Genomic DNA, 19,225 nt, shown 5'->3' on the forward strand with positions numbered 1-19,225 from the left:
CTCATCCTGTTTCACTCCGAGTTCAGGAATAGAGACTCCTCTTACTCCGTGTCTGTCTTTATGCTTTTTTCTCGGAGTTTAACTTCCATTCTCCTCTGTCCTCCTGTTCCCTAACCCCTCCCTTCCTTTCATTCTTTTTTCCTCTCTGTTTCTCCCTCCCCCCCCCCCCCCCAAATTGCTTAGCCCACTCTCCTCGCGCCGCCTCCAGCCCAGGCCGGCAGCCACGGCACAGCTCTCACCCAGGGGAGAACAGCCAGAAGCCCCGGGACGTCGAAGCTTTGTGTGGGGGTGGGATGGGGTGGGGTGGGGAAGGCGCGGCTGAGTCTTGAGGGGGAATGAAGAGAGTACTTCCGACCCTGACTCCTTACCGGCTTCTTCCACCTGCTAGGACTGAAGGAGGAGCCAGGGGAGGGGCCAGGGGCGGTGCCCCCCGGGGGATGGGACTGGAGTAGGAGCGGGAGCCTGAGCTCCGCAGGTCATCCACAGTCTGGGCTGCGGACCGAGAGCTGTGCTAGAAGGAGCCGGGATCCAGAGGAATGAAGGCTAGAATGTGAGAGGAGTATTTGAGCACAGGAGGGTGCGATCACAAAGAGCTCTGAAGATCAGAAAAGAATTCCGGGGCGATCCGGGAAACCCGAGAGGAGAGCGCGGATCTGGATCCTGGGAAAGGGGTTGGCGGTCCACATTTCCCATGGCCGGAGCTCGCCCGTCGCTGTGCTGCCTCTGGGGCTCCCTATTCTTGGGGTGGCTGCTTCCCGGGGCCGGTGCCTTCAACTTAGATGTGATGAGTGCTCTGCGCAAGGAGGGCGAGCCTGGCAGCCTGTTTGGCTTCTCCGTGGCCCTGCATCAGCAGCTTCGGCCCCGTCCCCAGAGCTGGTGAGTCGCTCAGTTCTAGAGGTCCTAGGTTGTTCCCAGCCCATCTTTATCCCCCAACTTTTGTTTCCCCATCTGCTCTAGATCTTCCCCTCGTATCTTAGCGCTTGCATTCTAAGTCGAGCCCCACCCTCTCTTCCTATATCCTAAAATGCCCAACTTCTACCTTATCTCAAGACTGGGAATCTGGACTCAGTTTTCCTGCGACGGGCTAATTAGCCTCGGGAATTGGTTTCCAACCTGCCTCTCTCAGCCCTGAGATTGGGCGTTAATTCTAGTAGCAACGTTAATAGCTTCAAGACGTGTTATTTAGATTGACTCAGTTACTGAGAGTACCCAGTCCCAACCGAAAGGGTTCCACAGAGGGAGGAGACATACCATTCTCGGGCTGTTCAGAGGAGGGGGAAGGGGCTGAGACTAAGAGAAAAGCTTGGAGGTTAGACACCAGAAATAACTTCCCAGCTGCCAATGTCGAGAGATGGGCGGTCTGGAGGGGAGCAAGATAAATGGAGCCTCCTTTCCAGGAGGTTTTTATTTTTAATTGAAATTAAAAAAAATGAGATAGAGACCTGGCACTCTGTTGGCTAGGGTAGGGCTGGCAGAGCAATGGAATGGGCTTTGGAAGCTATGATTCACTGTTCTGGCTGAAGGTGGGCAATGGGCCAGGCAAACAGGGTCTCAAAAGAAGGATCTATAAAAAAAGGATCCAAGTAATTTGAGCCTCAGCTTCCCTTTAGACTCCAGGAAGGATGCTATGTTGCTGTTCCTCCCTCTTCTCACTCCAAACTCTTAGCATCATAGGGTCTTATCTGTGGGAAGATTGGGGGTGGGAAAAGGCTTAGTCTTGGATTCCTTAGGAGCAGTTAGAGGGCCTTCATTGGGTGCAGGGTGGATTCCTGTGTAATGTGTGTTTCATGGACATTTCTTTCGTTACTTGTGTGAGTGGGTGTTGTTTCATGAGGGATAAAAATAAGAAAGGAAAAAAAAAAATCTACCTGCTTTAGGATCCTCCCTCCTTTGTCTTTCCTAATGCTGGTTATCCTGATTACCCCAGGGCTGGGGTCTTAGATTACCCCAACTCACCACTCCAGAGGCTCCCCCAAGTCTTATTGAGTCCATTATTAGGATCAGTGCCAGCCTTCTGGGACCTCCTCTCCCATGTCAATCAATCTCTCTGGAAAGGGCTGAGGCGATAATAACAGAAGGTGCTGCCCTCTCATTCCCCCCCCCCTTTTTTTTTCTTCTTAGAGAGAGGGCTGACTCCTATCTTTGTTTTTGCTTGGTACCTGAAAGGTTATGGGACCAAGAGTCCCTAAAACTTTTGTTAAGATATATATGGCTGTTCTCTTTTGAAGTCCCTCAAGTTTCCCCTATGGAGCCCTCTGTCTGCCAGATTCCCAAGTCTTCCAGCCTAAGAGGCCTTTTTAGGACACGATGAGCACTGTTATTTCTAGGGAAATTCTAAGTTATTTTTACCAGCTTAATTCCCCCTGTCCCACACCAGCTTTCCTAGCCCCTTTCCCTCTTGCCATTTTAAGGACTGATTTAGAAGGTAAAGCTTGATGCTTTCTCTTTCCTAGGGTGTACTGGGCCTGGGTGTGGGACATTTGGTGAATGAGCAAACATTACCAGGGTCATCTTTACTATTCTTCTGATTAAGCTGCAGGACCCCTTCTCATTATAGAAAGACAGAAAAATCTTTTCAGGAGAAATTTCTAGACACCTATTTTTGGTGACAAAAAAAAAAAAAAAAAAAAAAAAAAACAAAAACAAAACCAAAACAAAAAACCCATCAGAAATTCTTTCTGCTGTAGTTTCAGCATTGCTGTTCTTTTCTACGCACATCAATTATTCTCACAGGAGAAACCTCATAGAGGAAAGTCCCCCAGACAAAGAGAATTCTAAGATTGAAACAACCTATGGAGAAGATCCCACAGAGGGAAGCTGCCCAGACCCTTAGATTGAGAGAGATCCAGCAAAGGGAATGCTTCCAGATTGCTGGAACCTTGGGAAACAGCAGAGATTTCACGGAAGAAACATCTTATACTGAGAAAACCCATAGAGGACGGTATCCTAGATTGAAAGAACCTCTGGACTGAGAGGAGACCCTCAAGAAAGAAGTCCTCATCAGCCTGAGAGATCTCATAGTGTCTCTTCCAGCAGAATCCACAGAGAAGGTCCTGTCAATTCAGGCCCCTCTGTGCTGGTGTCCTGGACAAGTGGAGGGTGACATGGATGAGTATCCCTAAGTTCATGCCACCCATGACCTTCCTGTCCCTCCCAAATTGCTAAGAATATTTCTTTCTTTTTTTTCTCCTGTCCATGGTTGCCACTGCAGCTACTATCCAATCCAGAGGCTGGAGGGAGCCAGGGATTGGGCAATTTGTGAGTTAGAAGCTGAGAAGAGCTCAGAAATCCTCAATCAAGATTGGGGTGAGGGATGGAGGGTTGCCAAGAAGGTGAGAGAATATTGAGGCTCAAGTTTGCATGTATCTATGCCTGTGTCCTTGAAAGAATTACTTCTTCATTCCTCAGACTCCTCCCTTTTCCCCCATTCTCCCATGGAGCTGGGCCCATCTGTACATTTAGTTTTTCTGTCCCCAGAGGAGCCTAAGGGGCAGATTTTTTTCAGCCCCCCTCCACATAACCCTGGCCCTGTGTAAATCCAGGCTTTAGTTCCTGCAACCAGAGCTCAGCATGCAAGCTCCCAGGTGTTTGCTGTGCATATTTGTACACTATCCTGAGGCTGCTGAGTCCTTAATCTATATTGACTTGACCACGTGTCAGTTCCCATCTATCCATCCATTCCACAGACTTTACTGAGCACTTACAATGTATGAAGGTAATTAAAAATTGAACCTTATATTTAAAGTATTTTATAAGTCATTAGTATAAATACGAATTATCATTGTCATTATGTTAGTGTTCTGAATGCTGGAGAGGCTTTCCCCCTGTGTGCATATTTACTGGAGTGGATTTGTACCCACTGACAATGAGCCACATTGTCCTTCAGGATTATTCCTAAATCCCTCTTGGGGGACCAGCTTTTTTTGATCCTCAGTTCCGTTAAAAGATTTACTGCCTTCTCCAGGGGTCTTAAAGGTTGGAAGGTTGACTGCTCCTGAATTATCTCACTCTTCCCCCTGCTCCCCAAAGGGACAATTTCTTCACTGCTACAGCTCACCACTGCCACAGGTCTTGCTCTTGGAACGAGGGAGTGAGTGGGTGGGAAATGATTGCTGTTAGTATAAGAGGTTTAACAAGGAGTCAGAAGACCCTAAGGGGGTCTAACATCTAAACCTCAGAGGTTTACTCCCTTATATGAGCTTTGGAAGGTTTATGTGACCGAATGGGCCACATTTTTATTCTTCTCTCTCAATCTCCCCCTAGCTCCCTAGCTCACCCTCACACTCCCAGTCTTGGCCTCTTTGTTACTTTGCCCCAGGGGGCTCAGTCATCCTCCATTCCCAGCATAACTCACCCTTGGGGCCTGAGCCTTGGCTGTGACTATGGAAAATTGTGACGCCAAAAAAATTGTAGCTGGGAAAGCAGGAGTGGTGGTGGTGGAGAGCTTGAGGATAGAAGGAGGGAGGGGAAATGTGGAGATGAGGAAAGGGGACAGAGAAAGAATGGTGGAAGGAGATAAGGAAAAATGGGGAGATTATAGAGGGATGTGAAGAATAGTATTAGAATGGGGGAAGGTGGAAGAAGAATAGGAGAATGAGAAAAGGGGCTTGAAGAGGGAGAGTGAAAGCTGGAGAATTCTGCCTCTTTCCTCAGCCTAACTCTAAACCTTAGAGATGGCTAGTAAAATCTTGGGCAATTGGGGGATGGTGGTTATTGTTTTAATGATCAACAGGGAGCTTAGCAGGACAGACTGAATCCCCTGCAATGGGACATCCGGACTGCCTCCAAATGCCAGCTGTGGTCACCTGTTGCCTCCCCCCCCCCCAGCATTCTTGGCATCTGGCAGGGAACAAAGTAGGTCAGAGAGAGGGGGCAAATTTGGCAAAGGAACTCTCGGCTGTGGAGAGGCTACGACATATAGGAACAGGTGCTGGAAGCAGGCGCTTCTTTCAAACTAACAGTACTGAGTAAGAGGGAACACACATGTTCTGTACCCTTTGAGTGGAGATATTTGTGGGTGAGGCTCCTTGTGATAAGGATTGGGTCAGGGTATGTGGGGCTTCTTGCAGAGGCCTCAGGTGTTTTCAGTCAATCTGCATGTTAGAAGTGGTTAGATAGTAAAGCGAAATCCAGCCTCATACGCTTGTAACCTGGGCCAACTTCTGCTCGCTTCTAGTTCCTCACTTGTAAAATGGCACGTACTTCTCAGGATCGTGGAAAGGATTCAATGTCTGTGTAAAACATTTTGCAAAACTTATAGTGCTCAATAAATGATAGTTGCTATTTCATAGAAGGAAACTAAGGCACAAAGGTCTTTTTGGAGGTCACACAGGTAGGAGTGTCTGAGGAGGAATTTAAATCTAGATCCAGTACTTATCTGTGCTCAATGTCGGGTTGCCATCTGGGGTCCAAAGGCCTGTCATCTGGATTTTCATTCCATAGAGAAGTATAGAGAGGATAAATAAGTCTTGGAAGAGATTGAGACTCTTTTAACTCCCTTCTTTTTTTTCCCCATTTTGCAGGCTTTTGGCAGGTGCCCCTCAAGCAGTAGCCCTTCCAGGCCAGGCAGCTAACCGCACTGGAGGCCTTTATGCCTGCCCTCTGACCCCTGATGAGAATGATTGCTATCGAGTGAACATTGATCAAGGAGGTTTGAGGCGGGAGGGCACTTGGGTTGGAGGGAGAAGGGAGGAGAGTGGGAATGTTAAACCTGGTTTCTCTCCTCCTCACTCTCTGCTGTCCTGCCTCCAGCTGAAGTACAGAAGGAGAGCAAAGAGAACCAGTGGCTGGGTGTCAGTCTCAGGAGCCAGGGCCCTGGGGGCAAAATTGTGGTGAGTGTGCTGTGTGTGAGATGATGTTCCTTCATTCTGCAAGGGTTCTCTGACTTAACATTTGTGTTGAGTTACTTCTTATTAAAAAACTCCCGTGGTCCTTAAGAAATTTATAATCTAGATTGTGGGATATTTATTAAGTGTTTAGTATAGTAAAGAATTCTCCTAGCTGCTGGGGATACAAAGACAAATGCACATAATCTTTGTCCTGAAGGATCTTAACAAGAGATCAAACAGGAGAAGCACTGGAATACTTATTGCTATTTTGCTAATAATCATAGCCAACGGTTACCATTTATATTGGGAGCTTTGTAGCAACCCTGTGAGGGAGGTGCTGAGACTAAGTGATGAGCCTAAAATAAGAAGTTAGTCACATAATCAGTATCTAAGGCAATATTTGAACTTTCTTTCTGGCTCCAAATCCAGCACTCTATCCACTGTATCACCTAACCTAGTATTTTCCCCAAGAGAATGTGATTGGATGTGGGCATTTCCTCCAGTATTCCACTATGGACATTTTAGACAGTTGTTCTTTGTGTGTTGTGAAGGTGGGAAAAAAGATTCTAACCTCCTGGTCCACTTTCTCATGGTGAGCCTTTCCAAACTTAGCTAGACTGGTGTGCTGTTGACAGCCAGCCTGCCCTGAGGACTGTATTGTGAATCCTTCCAGCCTGGGGGATCTGGCAGAAACTTTCATGTGCTGATGGCATCCAAGGATCATATCTATGCCAGGGGGAAGCACTGAAGTTGAGTTTAAGTGGAGGAGGGAGTGTGCAAAGTTAATGAACAATACCAAATTTATGTAATGGTACCAGATCATTTATTAACTCAAGTATTTATTGATCACCTAGTATAGTAAGGTACTATCCTTGGAACCCAAGGGGTTCCCACGGGGTGCTGCCTTCAAGAATCCTATTTTCTTTTCTAGCAAACAATGCTAACACTACTGGATAGGGTATGGTTAATGGTCAAGTCATGAGCAGTAAATTGCTAGAGAGGGACAGGAGAGGGCAGGTTGGATTTGTCCCAGAACTTTTCGTGAAAGAGAAAGACCACTATGATTTATATAAGCAGAGAAGAGGGGGTAGGGATGATATAGAGGCAGGTCTCCCTGTGTTCATTCATTGATTCTCTCTCCCATACAGTATATCCTCCAGGCTGCTAAAATGACTTCCTAAAGCACAACTCTGACAATGTCATTTTTGCTCAGAAAGCTTTAGTACTTCTCTACTGTCTTTGGAATAAAGTACAAACTCTTGACATTGCTTTTTAAAAAAATCTGGCTCTAGCCTATTTCAGGTGGATTACATATAATCACTTCCCATTCATTTTATGCTATACTCAGAATAGCCTATTTGTTCTTTCTCTGTACAAGACATTTCCCCCCTCCATACCTTTGTATAGACTATTTGTCTTTCCATTCCTGGAATCTCACCTCTGACTTTGTCTTGGAACTCTTGTCTCCTTTCAAAGCTTCGTTGAAGTGCTCCCTCCTTCTTTCCTAATCCACCCCCACCCCCAATCATTGCATATTTATTTTGTAAGTAGAAGTGTATTTACTTATCCATAAACATATGGTATTATCTCAGTAAGATGTAAGCTTCTTGGGGCAGCTAGTTGGTAGAGTGGAGAAAGCACCAGCCCTGAAGTCAGGTGGACCTGAGCTCAAATCTGACCTCAGACACTTGACACTTCCTATCTGTGTGACCCTGGGCAGGTCACTTCACCCTAAATGTCTCAGCAAAAAACTAAAAAAAAGAAGTAAGCATCCTAAAGGCAGGTCTCACTTCTGTTTATTTGTATCTCCAGAACTCCTGCCCAGCACGTTGGCAAACACTTTAAATGTTTACTGATCGTTTGAACTAGATAACTTCTGATGTTCCTTCCAGCTCTGAATCTATCTCTTTTGTATGATTATTGACAGTATGAACAAAGTGGTTATTGATAAATCTACAGCTCCATGTGTGTGCACCTAGCCAGTTGATTATGTGGCTTTAATTGTACTTGTGGATACCTGGGCCAGTCTGGAACCTGTAAGCCTGTGAGTGGGTGCAGCCATGCATACATGCATGATGGTTGGCTCTGTGTCACACGGTGGGCCAGGGCAAGGCCTGTGGCCATTTTTGGTTAGCACTTTAGTGTGTGTTGGTAGGTCCTGTCTGTATCAAGGCCCCTTTGGCAGCCTTGACACCCTGACTCCCCATATCTTGCAGACCTGTGCCCACTTGTACGAGGCAAGGCAGCGGGTGGCCCAGACCCTGGAGACTCGGGACGTGATTGGCCGATGCTTTGTGCTCAGTGAGGACCTGACGATTCGTGATGAGCTGGATGGAGGGGAGTGGAAATTTTGCGAGGGGCGTCCCCAGGGCCACGACCAGTTTGGGTTTTGTCAGCAGGGAACCTCAGCTGCTTTCTCTCCTGACAACCATTACCTCCTCTTTGGAGCACCTGGCACCTACAACTGGAAGGGTGAGTCTCTCCTTATGGAGGGGATAGAGGTGGGCCCATGATGTCCCCAAACTCCCTCTTTTAACCATTTCTCCTACCCTTGGGATCTTGGAATGCCTGCTCTCTCACTGCTCTCGAGAAAGAGCCAGTCCGTGGCCAGACAACCCAGTATGTACACAATCATGTGTCCTGGTGGCCCGGGCCACATGTGTGTGCATATGGATCCTACTAGGCCAGCACACGTATGCACGTGTGATGTGCCCTCCTCTGGCCAAATAGACTCAGACCTACAAGCATACACATGAATAAATATCCCAGCATGAGTTCCTGAATGCATGGATAGGGGCACTTATGGTCAGACCCATGCACATACCAGCACCCGAAATGCATGAACACTCCAGCCCATGCTCTCACATACCAGCCCACACCGCTGCACGCTGCTGCTGGCTGAGCTGCCACCTGGTGAGTGCAATGCTGAGCTGGGGGAAGGGTTTCAGGAGGCTTGGGGCTGAGGTGAGGGTGACGGTGGGCTGGGTGGACTGAGGGGAGCTGTTTGGGCTGCTCAGGGTTCAGACTGAGTGGCTCTTTTCCGTGGCTCTAAATGGGAATGTTGTTACAGGCACTGCCCGGGTGGAACTCTGTGCCCAGGGCTCCATGGACCTGGCCCACTTGGACGACGGGCCCTACGAGGCGGGGGGAGAAAAGGAGCAGGACCCCCGCCTCATCCCTGTCCCTGCCAACAGCTACTTTGGTATGGGGCTCCCCAGCCCAGGGCCTCTCTAACCCTTTGCTTTCCTTTCTCTTCCTCCCCTCCACACTCCCCTCCCTCTGTCTCTGTACTGCTCTCTCTCTTCTGTCTTTTTCCATCCTTGATTTTTTATTTCTCTTTCTGTTACTCCTTTTCTCTCATTTTTTATCTTTCTTTACCTCGCCTATCTCTCTTGGTGTCTCTATCTCTCCGTCCTTCATTCCCATATCGGTCTCCTTCCCCCCTCCTCTGGATGTTTCCTCTCCTTCTCTTCCTGGTGTTCTCCCCCCTCACTCCTCCTCCCGCAGGGTTACTCTTTATGACCAACATTGATAGCTCAGATCCTGACCAGCTGGTGTATAAAACCCTGGAACCCGCTGACCGGCTCACGGGACCAGCTGGAGACTTGGCCCTCAATAGCTACTTAGGTTTGTAAGCCCCCTCACCCCATCCATCTGTTGGTCTATTGAGGCCTTCACCCATAGGATTCCCTCTTCCTCCTGGTTAACATGGGTGACCTCCTGGGTGACTTTCTCCCCATTTACCGAGATGATGTCAACTTTGGGTTCTGAGACAGAAACGGAGCTGATGGTTGGGTGGTGGGAACAGCTGGAGAAGACAAGGCTCAGGAGGGAAGGAAGGGAGATGGAGACTCAGGTATTCTGTAGATGTATCTAAGAAGAGCCATCATTCCCTGTCCCTGTTACCAACAGAGCAGGGGAAAGCTTAGCCATCTCTGGTGGTGGTCAGGGAAGTTTCTGTTAATCTGGGAGACTCCCAGACATAGGGAGTCTTAAAGGTCACAGGAAAGTTCCCTGATCCCCTGGGAAGGGGACAGAGGGAGAAAGGACAAAATTATTTAGTTGAATCACCCTGGATTTTGGTAAACTATTCTTCCTGTTTTGTCCCCATTCCTTCTCCAAAGGGAAGGGAATGGGGCTTGGGAGCTGTGGGACTGGAGGGAGATCTTGTTTACCTAATGGACTTTCACTCGATGAAGGACTTCCTGGAGGATAGAAGGAAGAGTTGTGGGATGAGTATCAGGAAAAATAAAGCCCTGGGTCATATTCAGGACTGTATGAATTGGGGGGGGGCGCTGTATAGAATGAAGAGAGAGGCTCTTTTTTCCCTAGCCATTTACAAATTGGCATGGAACTGACTCCTCTGCCCCTCATCCTGTTTACTTTTTCTATTGCCTACTCCAGCCTGCCTTTGGAATCTAGGCTTTTTGGAACCCTGAGGCTATCCCCACTCCCTTCACTATGGTGTCCCCCTCCCCAGGATGCAGCTGGAGGCAGCCCAGAGTCCCAATTCTTCTTTTTAGAGTCAGGGGAGATTATCTGTGGCTGTACTATAGCAATTGGAGGAGGGAGGGGAGGACAGAAGCCAAGGAGTAACTGATGGGCCCTGCTCTCTTGAAAAGTGGTGGAGTTGGGTAGTGGAGGTGCTTATTTGTCAGCTTTTCTCCTGCTTCTCATCCCTACCCCCAGGCTTTTCTATTGACTCGGGGAAAGGCCTGATGAGGGCAGATGAGCTGAGCTTTGTGGCAGGGGCCCCAAGGGCCAACCACACAGGTGCAGTAGTGATTCTTCGAAGGGACAGCGCCAGCCGTCTGGTGCCCGAGGCTGTGCTACCTGGGGATCGTTTGACATCTGGCTTTGGCTATTCTCTAGCTGTGGCTGATCTCAACAATGATGGGTAAGAAGGACATCTTGAGGGGTTCGGCTTATAAAAAGAGAACTGCCAGAATTAGCCCAAAGAGCTTCTAGTGTTAATTGCCCACAACTAACACTGGGAAAGTAGGTGCTGGGGTTTTAGTTAGCTGGTGATGCTTTAAGGACAGGGAGAATTTAAGGGCCTAGTTGGGAAGGATTTAGGGCACAGGCCCCTCCCCTGACTGTCCTTCTCTCAGTTTTGATTATTATTGAAGGGTGTTAGGTAATTTAATTTCTCCCCACTGTCACTTAAACTGGGGAAGATTCTGGGCAAGGTTTTCCAAACTTACCTTCTCTTCTCTTTCCATTCCCAGCTGGGCAGATTTGGTGGTGGGTGCTCCCTATTTCTTTGAGCGCCAGAAAGAGCTGGGGGGAGCCGTATATGTGTATGTGAACCAGGCAGGGCACTGGGCAGGGGTTTCTCCCCTTCGGCTCTTTGGATCTCCTGGTTCTATGTTTGGGGTCAGCGTGGTCATCTTGGGGGACATCAACCAGGATGGATTTCCAGGTAAGGCCTGAGTGAGCAGAGAATGACATAGTCATATAAAGAGACCAGAAGGATGGAGGATGGGATGGGAGGGGCAGGGGTCAAGGGATGAGAGAGACTAAAGTTGAGTAAGAGAAGGTGGGGGGCCTGAACTATTTTTTCTTCCTGAGTCTCTCCATCCCTGCTTGTTCCTCTCAGATATAGCTGTAGGTGCCCCCTTTGATGGACAAGGAAAGGTCTTTATCTATCATGGGAGCAGCCTTGGGGTTGTCCCCAAACCTGCTCAGGTAAGGATGGGGGGGCGGGGCAGAGGAATGAAAATTAGGTATTAGAGGGAGAGGCAAGGATGTATGGGGAGCCGAAAAGTGGTGGGGAGATTTGGAAGGATGGGAGACTGAGGCAAGTGTGGTGCACTATCTTTGGTTCCTAGGTGCTGGAGGGTGAGGCTGTGGGCATAGAGAGCTTTGGTTATTCACTGTCCGGAGGCCTGGATGTAGATGGGAATGCTTATCCTGACTTGTTGGTTGGGTCTCTGGCTGACACTGTTGCACTCTTTAGGTAAGGTCTGACTATATCTTTGATCCCTGGCATCTCACTGCCTATCCCACCCATCCCCATTCTCTCTTATTTTAATTAATTTTTCAATTGTCAATTATTAATTTTTTCTTCTTTCTACTACTTCCTTTCACTGGGGAAAGAAAAAGAAAATCCTTGTAATTAGTAAGCACAGATAAACAATATAGGTATCTATTTTGGCATTGTCTATTGCTGCTTTGTCAAGAAATTGGTAGTATGGTTCATGGTAGAATGGTACATGATAGCATGGAATCACTATTAATAATTGTGTTGACTAGAATTCTTAGGTTTTTCAGAATTATAGGGTTTTTTTTTTTTTTTTTTTTTAAATGTATGTGTGTATATGAGGCAATGGGGTTAAGCGACTTGTCCAGGGTCACACAGCTAATGCTAAGTATTTGAGGTCCTATTGGAACTCAGATCCTCCTGACTTCAGGACCAATGCTCTATCCACTGTGCCATCTAGCTGCCCCATAATTATAGGTTTTTATAATATTGACAGTACAATATACATTGTTTTGGTTTTTCTCACGTTACATCTGTCCATAGAAATTGATCCAAATTTCTTTGAAACTTCTTCATTTAAAAATTATTTATTCATTTAAATATTTCTAATTGCATGTAAAAATATTTAACATCCATTTAGACTTTTTTTGAAATCCAAATTCTCTTCCTCCTACCTGTCCTTACCCTCATGAGAAGGCAAGCAATCTGATATAGATTATATATGTGAAGTTATGTAAAACTTATTTCCATATTAGCTATGTTGTAAAAGAAAATAGATAAAAAATGAGAATAAAGAAAGTAAAAAAAAAGTATATTTCAATCTGCATTCAGAATTTGCCAGTTCTTTGATTAGAGCAGTTTTCATCATGGATCCTTTGGAATTGTCTTGATGAGAGTAGACAAATCATTCACAATTGGTCATCCTTACAAAATTGTTGTTAGAATGTTCTCCTGCTTTTGTTCACTTCACTTTGCATGTTTTCCCAGATTTTTCTGAAACCATCCTGCTTGTCATTTCTTATAGAATAATAGCATTCCATCATAATCACATACCCCAACTTGTTCAGCTAGTCCCAGTTGATGGGCATCCCCTCAATTTCTAATTCTTTGCCACCACAAAAAGAGCTACTATAAATATTTTTGTACATGTACACCCTCTTCCCTTTTCTTTGCTTTCTTTGGGATACAGACCTAGTAGTGGTATTGTTGGGTCAAAGAGTATGCACATTTTTATAGTTCTTTGGGCATAGTTTCACATTGTTCTCCAGAATGTGTGGATCAATTCATAATGCACCAACAGTGCAACAGTGTCCCAGTTTTCTTATATAACCTCCATTATTTGTCATTTTCCTTTTCTATCCTATTAGCCAATTTCATAGGTGTGAGATGGCACTTTAGGGTTGTTTTCAATTTACATTTTTCGGACCATTATTGATCTTAGAGCATTTTTTCATATGATTATATGTAGCTTTGATTTCTTCTGAAAACTGCCTGTTCATATCCTTTGAGCATTTATCAACTGGGGAAAGACTTGCCTTCTTATAAATTTGACTCAGTTCTCTAGATAATTTGAAAAATGAGGACTTTATCAGAGAAACTTGTAAAAATCTTTCCCCAGTTTCTTGCTTTCCTTCTAATCTTGACTGCATTGGTTTTGTTTGTACAAACCCTTTTTTTAATTCAATGCACTGAAAACTATCCATTTTACTTCCCTGTGATCCTCCTCCCTTGTTTGGTCATAAGTTCTTTTATCCACAGTCTGACAGGGAAAAATTTCCATGCTCCTCTAATTTACTTATGATATTAACTTTTATATCTAAATCATGTACCCATTTTGACCTTGTCATGGTATATGGTGTGAGTTATTTGTCTCTACCTAATTTCTACCAAACTGCTTTCCAGTTTTCCTGACAGTTTTTATCTATTAGTGAGTTCTTGTTCTCAAAGCTTGGATCTTTGTGATAATCAAATTAATGTTTACTGTTTTTGTTTACTACTGTGTATTGCGTACCTAATACATTCCATTGATCTCCATTCTATTTCTGAGCTAGTACCAGATTGTTTTGATGGTTATTGCTTTGTAATCAAGCACTTTGAGATCTGATGCTACTAGACCACTCTGCTTCACAGAATGTCACAGAGTTTTGTTTTTGTTTCATTGATTTCCTGGAGCAATTGATATTTTTCCAATTATTTAGACGTGCGTTTTGTAATGTAAAAAGAATTTTGTAATGGTCTTCACACAGTCCCTGGGTTTGTCCCGGCAGATAGATTCCCAAATATTTTATATTGCCAGCAGATACTTTAAATATATTTTATTGATAGTATATAGAAATGTTGATGATTTATGTGGATTTATTTTATATCCTGCAACTTTGCTAAAGTTGTTAATTGTTTCAACCAGTTTTAAAAATTGATTTTCTGTGTTTCTCTATGTATACCATCATATCATTTGTAGAGTCATAGTTTCTTTCTTTCTTGTTTATAGCAATGGTATAACCTTTTCTAATATTGTATACCTGATGATCTCCTTGCTGTTTAATTATATAAGCCTCCCTCACCTTGCACCATCTTGTCAATCTCTAGGTCCCATCCTGTCCTCCACGTCTCCCATGACATCTTTATCTCACCTCGAGCCATCGACTTAGAGCTGCCTAACTGTGCTGATGGCCACATGGTCTGGTGAGGCAGATCTCCTGGGGGAGTTGGGAGGGAGACAGTCGGTGTCAGAGCAATAGCACTGGGTATAGAAGTTAGAAGATCTGGATATGAGTCCAGATCTCACCTGATATTTACTAGCTGAGAGACTTTGGTAAAGGTCTCTCTTCGCCTCTGAGGACCTTAGTTTGCTTATCTTTAAAATAAGGAGGGAACAGGATAATCTCTAATCTAACTATAAATTCTGAGAGCTAGGTCCTAGGGCCTGTGGCTCTGGGCTTTCTGAGTTTCAGTTCTTCCCTTCCTTAACTCTGCTTTCCAAATGTGGCTTCTTTCATTTGGACTTGGTGCATCAGATCAGCACATCCCTAAGGACAGGAGCTGGGCAGGATTTAGAGCTCTCAGTCTTTACAATATTTGACTTGGTGAATTGTTTTCTCTGTCCATAGTGTGGACCTGAGAGTCTGTTTCAGTTATATTGCCAATCCCAGCAACTACAATCCTAGTGTTGGTGAGTGAAGATCGTTGCTTTTTTCCCCCTGAACTAGATCATTATGGGTGAGGGGTGGATGCTGTGTGAGGAGGGGTGGGGATGTACAGGGGCAGAGTGGGATTGTTTCTCAGCCCTTTCTCTCTGTCTACCAGGCCTGAATTATGTATTGGATGGGGACACAGACCGGCGGCTCCGGGGTCAAGTTCCCCGTGTGTCTTTTCTGAATCGAAGCCCTGCTGACTCCAAACATCAGAGCTCAGGCACTGTATGGCTTAGACACCAGAATGACCGAGCCTGTGGGAATGCCACATTCCAGCTGCAGGTTAGCAGGCCCTTTGACCTATCTCCTTCTCCTATTTCCACTTCAGCTCCCTGCTTTTCCAGTCATTCCTATCTTTTCATTTATTATCTAGTATTCAAAAGATGTCTCCAAATCCTCTCCTAGGATCAGTCCACTTTCCCTTTGTTTCTGTACCCCAGGTCCATATGGATTATATTTCCTTCCATGCTAGGGAATATAGAGACACTCCCCTTTCTTGGCAGCTGAAGATTTAGAGGATAGAGTGCAGGGCCTGAAATACCTAAGTTCAAATTCAGCCTCAGAAATTTACTAGCTGTATGTCCCTGAACAAATCTGATATTTGTCTCAGTTTTCTTAGCTGTGAAATGGGGTTAATAATAGGACCTGTCTTGCAGAGTTGTTGTGAAGATCAAATGACACAATATTTGCAAAAAGTGCTTAACACAGTGTTTAGAATATCATAGGTACAATGGAAAAAATTATTCCCTTCCCTTTTCCTCTTTTCTCTCTTTCCCAGAGACCTTTTGATATTAGTTTAGTCAGAAGCTGTAAATATCATTTTCAGCTGTAAAATTAACCACTGAGTCTCAGTTTCTTCATCAGCAAAATGGGGAATGATATATTTGTGTTGCCTACCTCATCAGGTTGTTGTGAGGAAGGCATTTTGCAAATCTTGAAAGACTATCCTAGTTAAATCTCTTCATAACATCACAGTTGTATTACTATTATTATTGCTAATATATAATTATATATTAGTATTAATGATAGTGGTATCATCATACATGGACCTTTTGGAAATTTGGAAAATTGTTATGTGCCAGAACTCTGAACTTGAAACAAAGGATTTTTACAAGGTGCTAAGTCAGTGGAACTGATAGAGACAATAGTTATCTAATTTAGCATGGTTCAGTATGATTGATTTAATCCTACAAGGAGATATTATGGGCCAGAACTTGAAACAAGGTACTCAGTGGAACTGAGGAGACAATGGTTAAATCTAGTTTAGCATTGATTTAATCCTACAACAAATAATGGTTTACTAGTGATATAATGATTGGTGTGGGGCATATAAGGAGAAGCTCTCAGGGGCAGAAGGAAAAGTGCACTAGAATTTCTCAGAGGTTGAGACAGATTCATTCCATCTTCCACCTTTGTTGTGGTTGGAGGCTGAAGCACAAACCCTTGGAAGTCAGGGAAATTTAGAAGCCAGAGTAGGCAGGCGGGAGCTCAAGCTCTTGGAACCAAGGCCAGACTGAAAGCCTCTCCAGAAAGCTGCCCAGCCCCAGGAAGGAGATAATAAAGGATCTGAAGTATAAGAAAGCTAACCGGGCTGCAGGAAAGGAGACAAGACTTGGAAAGAGACAATAAAGGATTTAGACCTTAATCCCCAGATGCACTTACTGAACTGAAATGAAGGCTGCTCCCAGAGGACCCCAAAAAAACCCCAACAAGAGAAAATTATATTTTAGAGAGAATATTACAGAAAACTGTTTCTTGATATTTGTTCAAAGGATTGATAGGCTCTGCTCATTTTTTTGTTTTATTATGATCTTGACGATATGCAAAGAAGAACAAAAAAGGGACATGTATGAAGTTGGTGAACTTTTGTGATACACAGAAACTCCTTTGTTTTAGAACCTTACATCTAGGACAATATCTGGAGCATTCCAGTCTTCTCTGGACATTTTCTAGCTTTTCCCTGCCTCATGATTGTTTCTTTCAGCTTCTTTTAGAGCAAGTTGAATAAGAACTGGGCTTTTGGTGGAGACATGAGGGGGACTGAAGACTTGGGGATTATATATATATCTATATATATCTATATATGGTTTCTTCCCTTTATTATCTGCCTTTCCAGGAGAATGTCAAGGACAAGCTTCGGCCTGTCATAGTGACCCTGTCCTATAGCCTCCAGCCTTCCCGAGTCCAGCGTCAGGTCCCTGGACAAGAATTGCTTCCACTGGCACCCATCCTTAATGCCCACCAGCCCAGTACCCAGAGGACAGAGGTGTGTGTGTGTGTGTGTGTGTGTGTGTGTGTACAGAGAGAGAGAGAGAGAGAGAGAGAGAGAGAGAGAGAGAGAGAGAGAGAGAGAGAGAGAGAGATCATTACCCTGAATGGGGCTGGGTATTATTTGAGTGGGAGGATGCACTGCTATAAAGAGGCATTTCCAGTGAGCTCTTTTTTTTCTCTCCACTTTATCATCCTTAGGTCCACTTTCTCAAACAAGGTTGTGGAGAAGATAAGATCTGCCAGAGCAACCTGCAGCTCACACGGGTCCAATTCTGTTCCCGGGTTGGGGACACAGAGTTCCATGCATTGCCAATGTGAGGAAGTAGGAAAGGGAAGAGATGGGAAGAATGAAAAGGCCAAGGTCTCTAGACCTCACAAAAAGACATTTCAGAGGTGGTAGTGTTACCTAGGAAGTCTTTGAAGTAGGAAGGTTTGCCATTCTTTTCCCCAAAGAAAACAGACTGAGATTAGAGGAACTAAGAAAGTAGCAGAAAAGAGAGAAGTTGAGTCTCAAAGAGGTTTTTGATCATAGGCCAAACCCATAGATGAGGCAGAGTAAAGAGAACTGATGGGTTTTCCTCCAGACCAAATACTGATCCTGTATTTTGGGTCTGGGCTGAGTTTGTAGTATGATGTAGAGAATTGAGGGAAAAGAGAGAGAGTTGAAGAAAAGGAGGCAGAGAGATGAATTGGAAATAAGAGCCTAAGGGCAGAAGACTAGGGAAAGACTGGGCCTAGAGGGGCTTGAGAAAGAGACAGAGATATAGAGGATGATTCCTCTATTGAACATCATCTCTAACTCTTCCAGGGAAGAAGATGGAACCACAGCTTTGTTTGCTCTGAGTGGTCAGCCAGTCATTGCTTTAGAGCTGACTGTCACCAATCTGCCCTCAGACCCAGCCCAGCCTGAGGCTGATGGTGATGACGCCCATGAAGCTCAGCTCCTAATTTCCCTCCCCACTTCTTTGCATTATGTGGGGGTGCGGGCTCTGGAACCTGCGGTAAGGATCCTATGGTAGACACCTGGAAAAGAGAAGAGGGACTGGGATGTCCAATAACCTAATCTGATTCTTATCTACTTTTTAGGAAAAGCCCCTTTGTCTCTCTAATGAGAATGCTTCCCAAGTGGAGTGTGAGCTGGGGAACCCCATGAAGAGAGGAGCACAGGTTAGTATCTCTGACTACTTCTTTCCCCTACTCCTCCATATTTATGTATGGCGACTGCTCATAACAGTCCTTTCTTTGCATTCTCTCTTTGCCATTCCCTCAAGATGACCTTCTACCTTATTCTTGGAACTTCAGGCATCACAATTGAGACCACTAAGCTAGAGGTGGAGCTATTGTTGGCCACGTAAGACCAGGGGCATTGCCCTATAGGGGCTGGGAGAGGCTATAGAGAACTGGAAAGGGGTGGCCAGGGCTTGGAAGCCTGTGTTATTTATACTTTCACCTCCAGCAACCCTGTTCCCACTGCCACTCCTCCAGAATCAGCGAGCAGGAGCTGCATCCAGTCACTGCCCTTGCCCGAGTTGTCATTGAGTTGCCACTGTCCATAGTAGGGTAAGCGCTTTCAGTGTTTTTTGGAGGCTTTTTGCTGAGTGGGAAGCATGATGGAGGCAGGGTACTCTCTACCAGCTTCTAGACTGATTATCTATTCTCCTTCCCTCGGGCTCTTGACCTTAACCAAATTCTTACTTCTCTCTCACTTCCATACTTAACTCTCCCTAATTTCTGTACTTATTTCCCTTTTCCATTTCCTATGTCCATCTCCTATTTCTCTCCCTAGGAAGGTAATTCCTGAGAAGCTCTTCTTTTCCGGTGTGGTGAGGGGCGAGAGCGCCATGCATTCAGAGAGGGATGTGGGCAGCAAAGTCAAATATGAGATCACGGTGAGTGATCTAAACTAGAGCCTAGCATAATACTCTGTATGGGGCAAGAGCTTGATAAATATT

The 19,225-nt window shown here is 45.2% G+C and overlaps 1 protein-coding gene across 6 annotated transcripts in view; it reads left to right on the forward strand.

Moving 5' to 3' along the window:
• Positions 1-473: 473 nt before the first annotated feature.
• Positions 474-19,225, forward strand: part of ITGA7 (integrin subunit alpha 7) — a 28,922-nt gene continuing 10,170 nt past the window's right edge. For 2 of the 6 annotated variants that reach the window (XM_074270092.1, XM_074270095.1), the window contains exons 1-19: positions 474-876; positions 5,523-5,650; positions 5,752-5,831; positions 8,045-8,300; positions 9,336-9,455; positions 10,518-10,725; positions 11,057-11,250; positions 11,428-11,516; positions 11,660-11,787; positions 14,398-14,493; positions 14,919-14,980; positions 15,115-15,284; positions 17,119-17,268; positions 17,472-17,587; positions 18,082-18,274; positions 18,360-18,440; positions 18,545-18,624; positions 18,759-18,833; positions 19,060-19,162. In XM_074270092.1, coding sequence (XP_074126193.1) covers positions 692-876; positions 5,523-5,650; positions 5,752-5,831; positions 8,045-8,300; positions 9,336-9,455; positions 10,518-10,725; positions 11,057-11,250; positions 11,428-11,516; positions 11,660-11,787; positions 14,398-14,493; positions 14,919-14,980; positions 15,115-15,284; positions 17,119-17,268; positions 17,472-17,587; positions 18,082-18,274; positions 18,360-18,440; positions 18,545-18,624; positions 18,759-18,833; positions 19,060-19,162 — 2,514 coding nt within the window. In that variant the 5' untranslated portion in view covers positions 474-691. Of the gene's footprint in view, positions 877-5,522; positions 5,651-5,751; positions 5,832-8,044; positions 8,301-8,579; positions 8,742-8,898; positions 9,031-9,335; positions 9,456-10,517; positions 10,726-11,056; positions 11,251-11,427; positions 11,517-11,659; positions 11,788-14,397; positions 14,494-14,918; positions 14,981-15,114; positions 15,285-17,118; positions 17,269-17,471; positions 17,588-18,081; positions 18,275-18,359; positions 18,441-18,544; positions 18,625-18,758; positions 18,834-19,059; positions 19,163-19,225 lie in introns of those variants that run through there. The other 4 variants (XM_074270091.1, XM_074270094.1, XM_074270097.1 and 1 more) reach the window with 3 other exon arrangements.

This window comes from Sminthopsis crassicaudata, chromosome 5 (genome assembly GCF_048593235.1).
Source record: "Sminthopsis crassicaudata isolate SCR6 chromosome 5, ASM4859323v1, whole genome shotgun sequence".
NCBI classification, from domain to species: domain Eukaryota; kingdom Metazoa; phylum Chordata; class Mammalia; order Dasyuromorphia; family Dasyuridae; genus Sminthopsis; species Sminthopsis crassicaudata.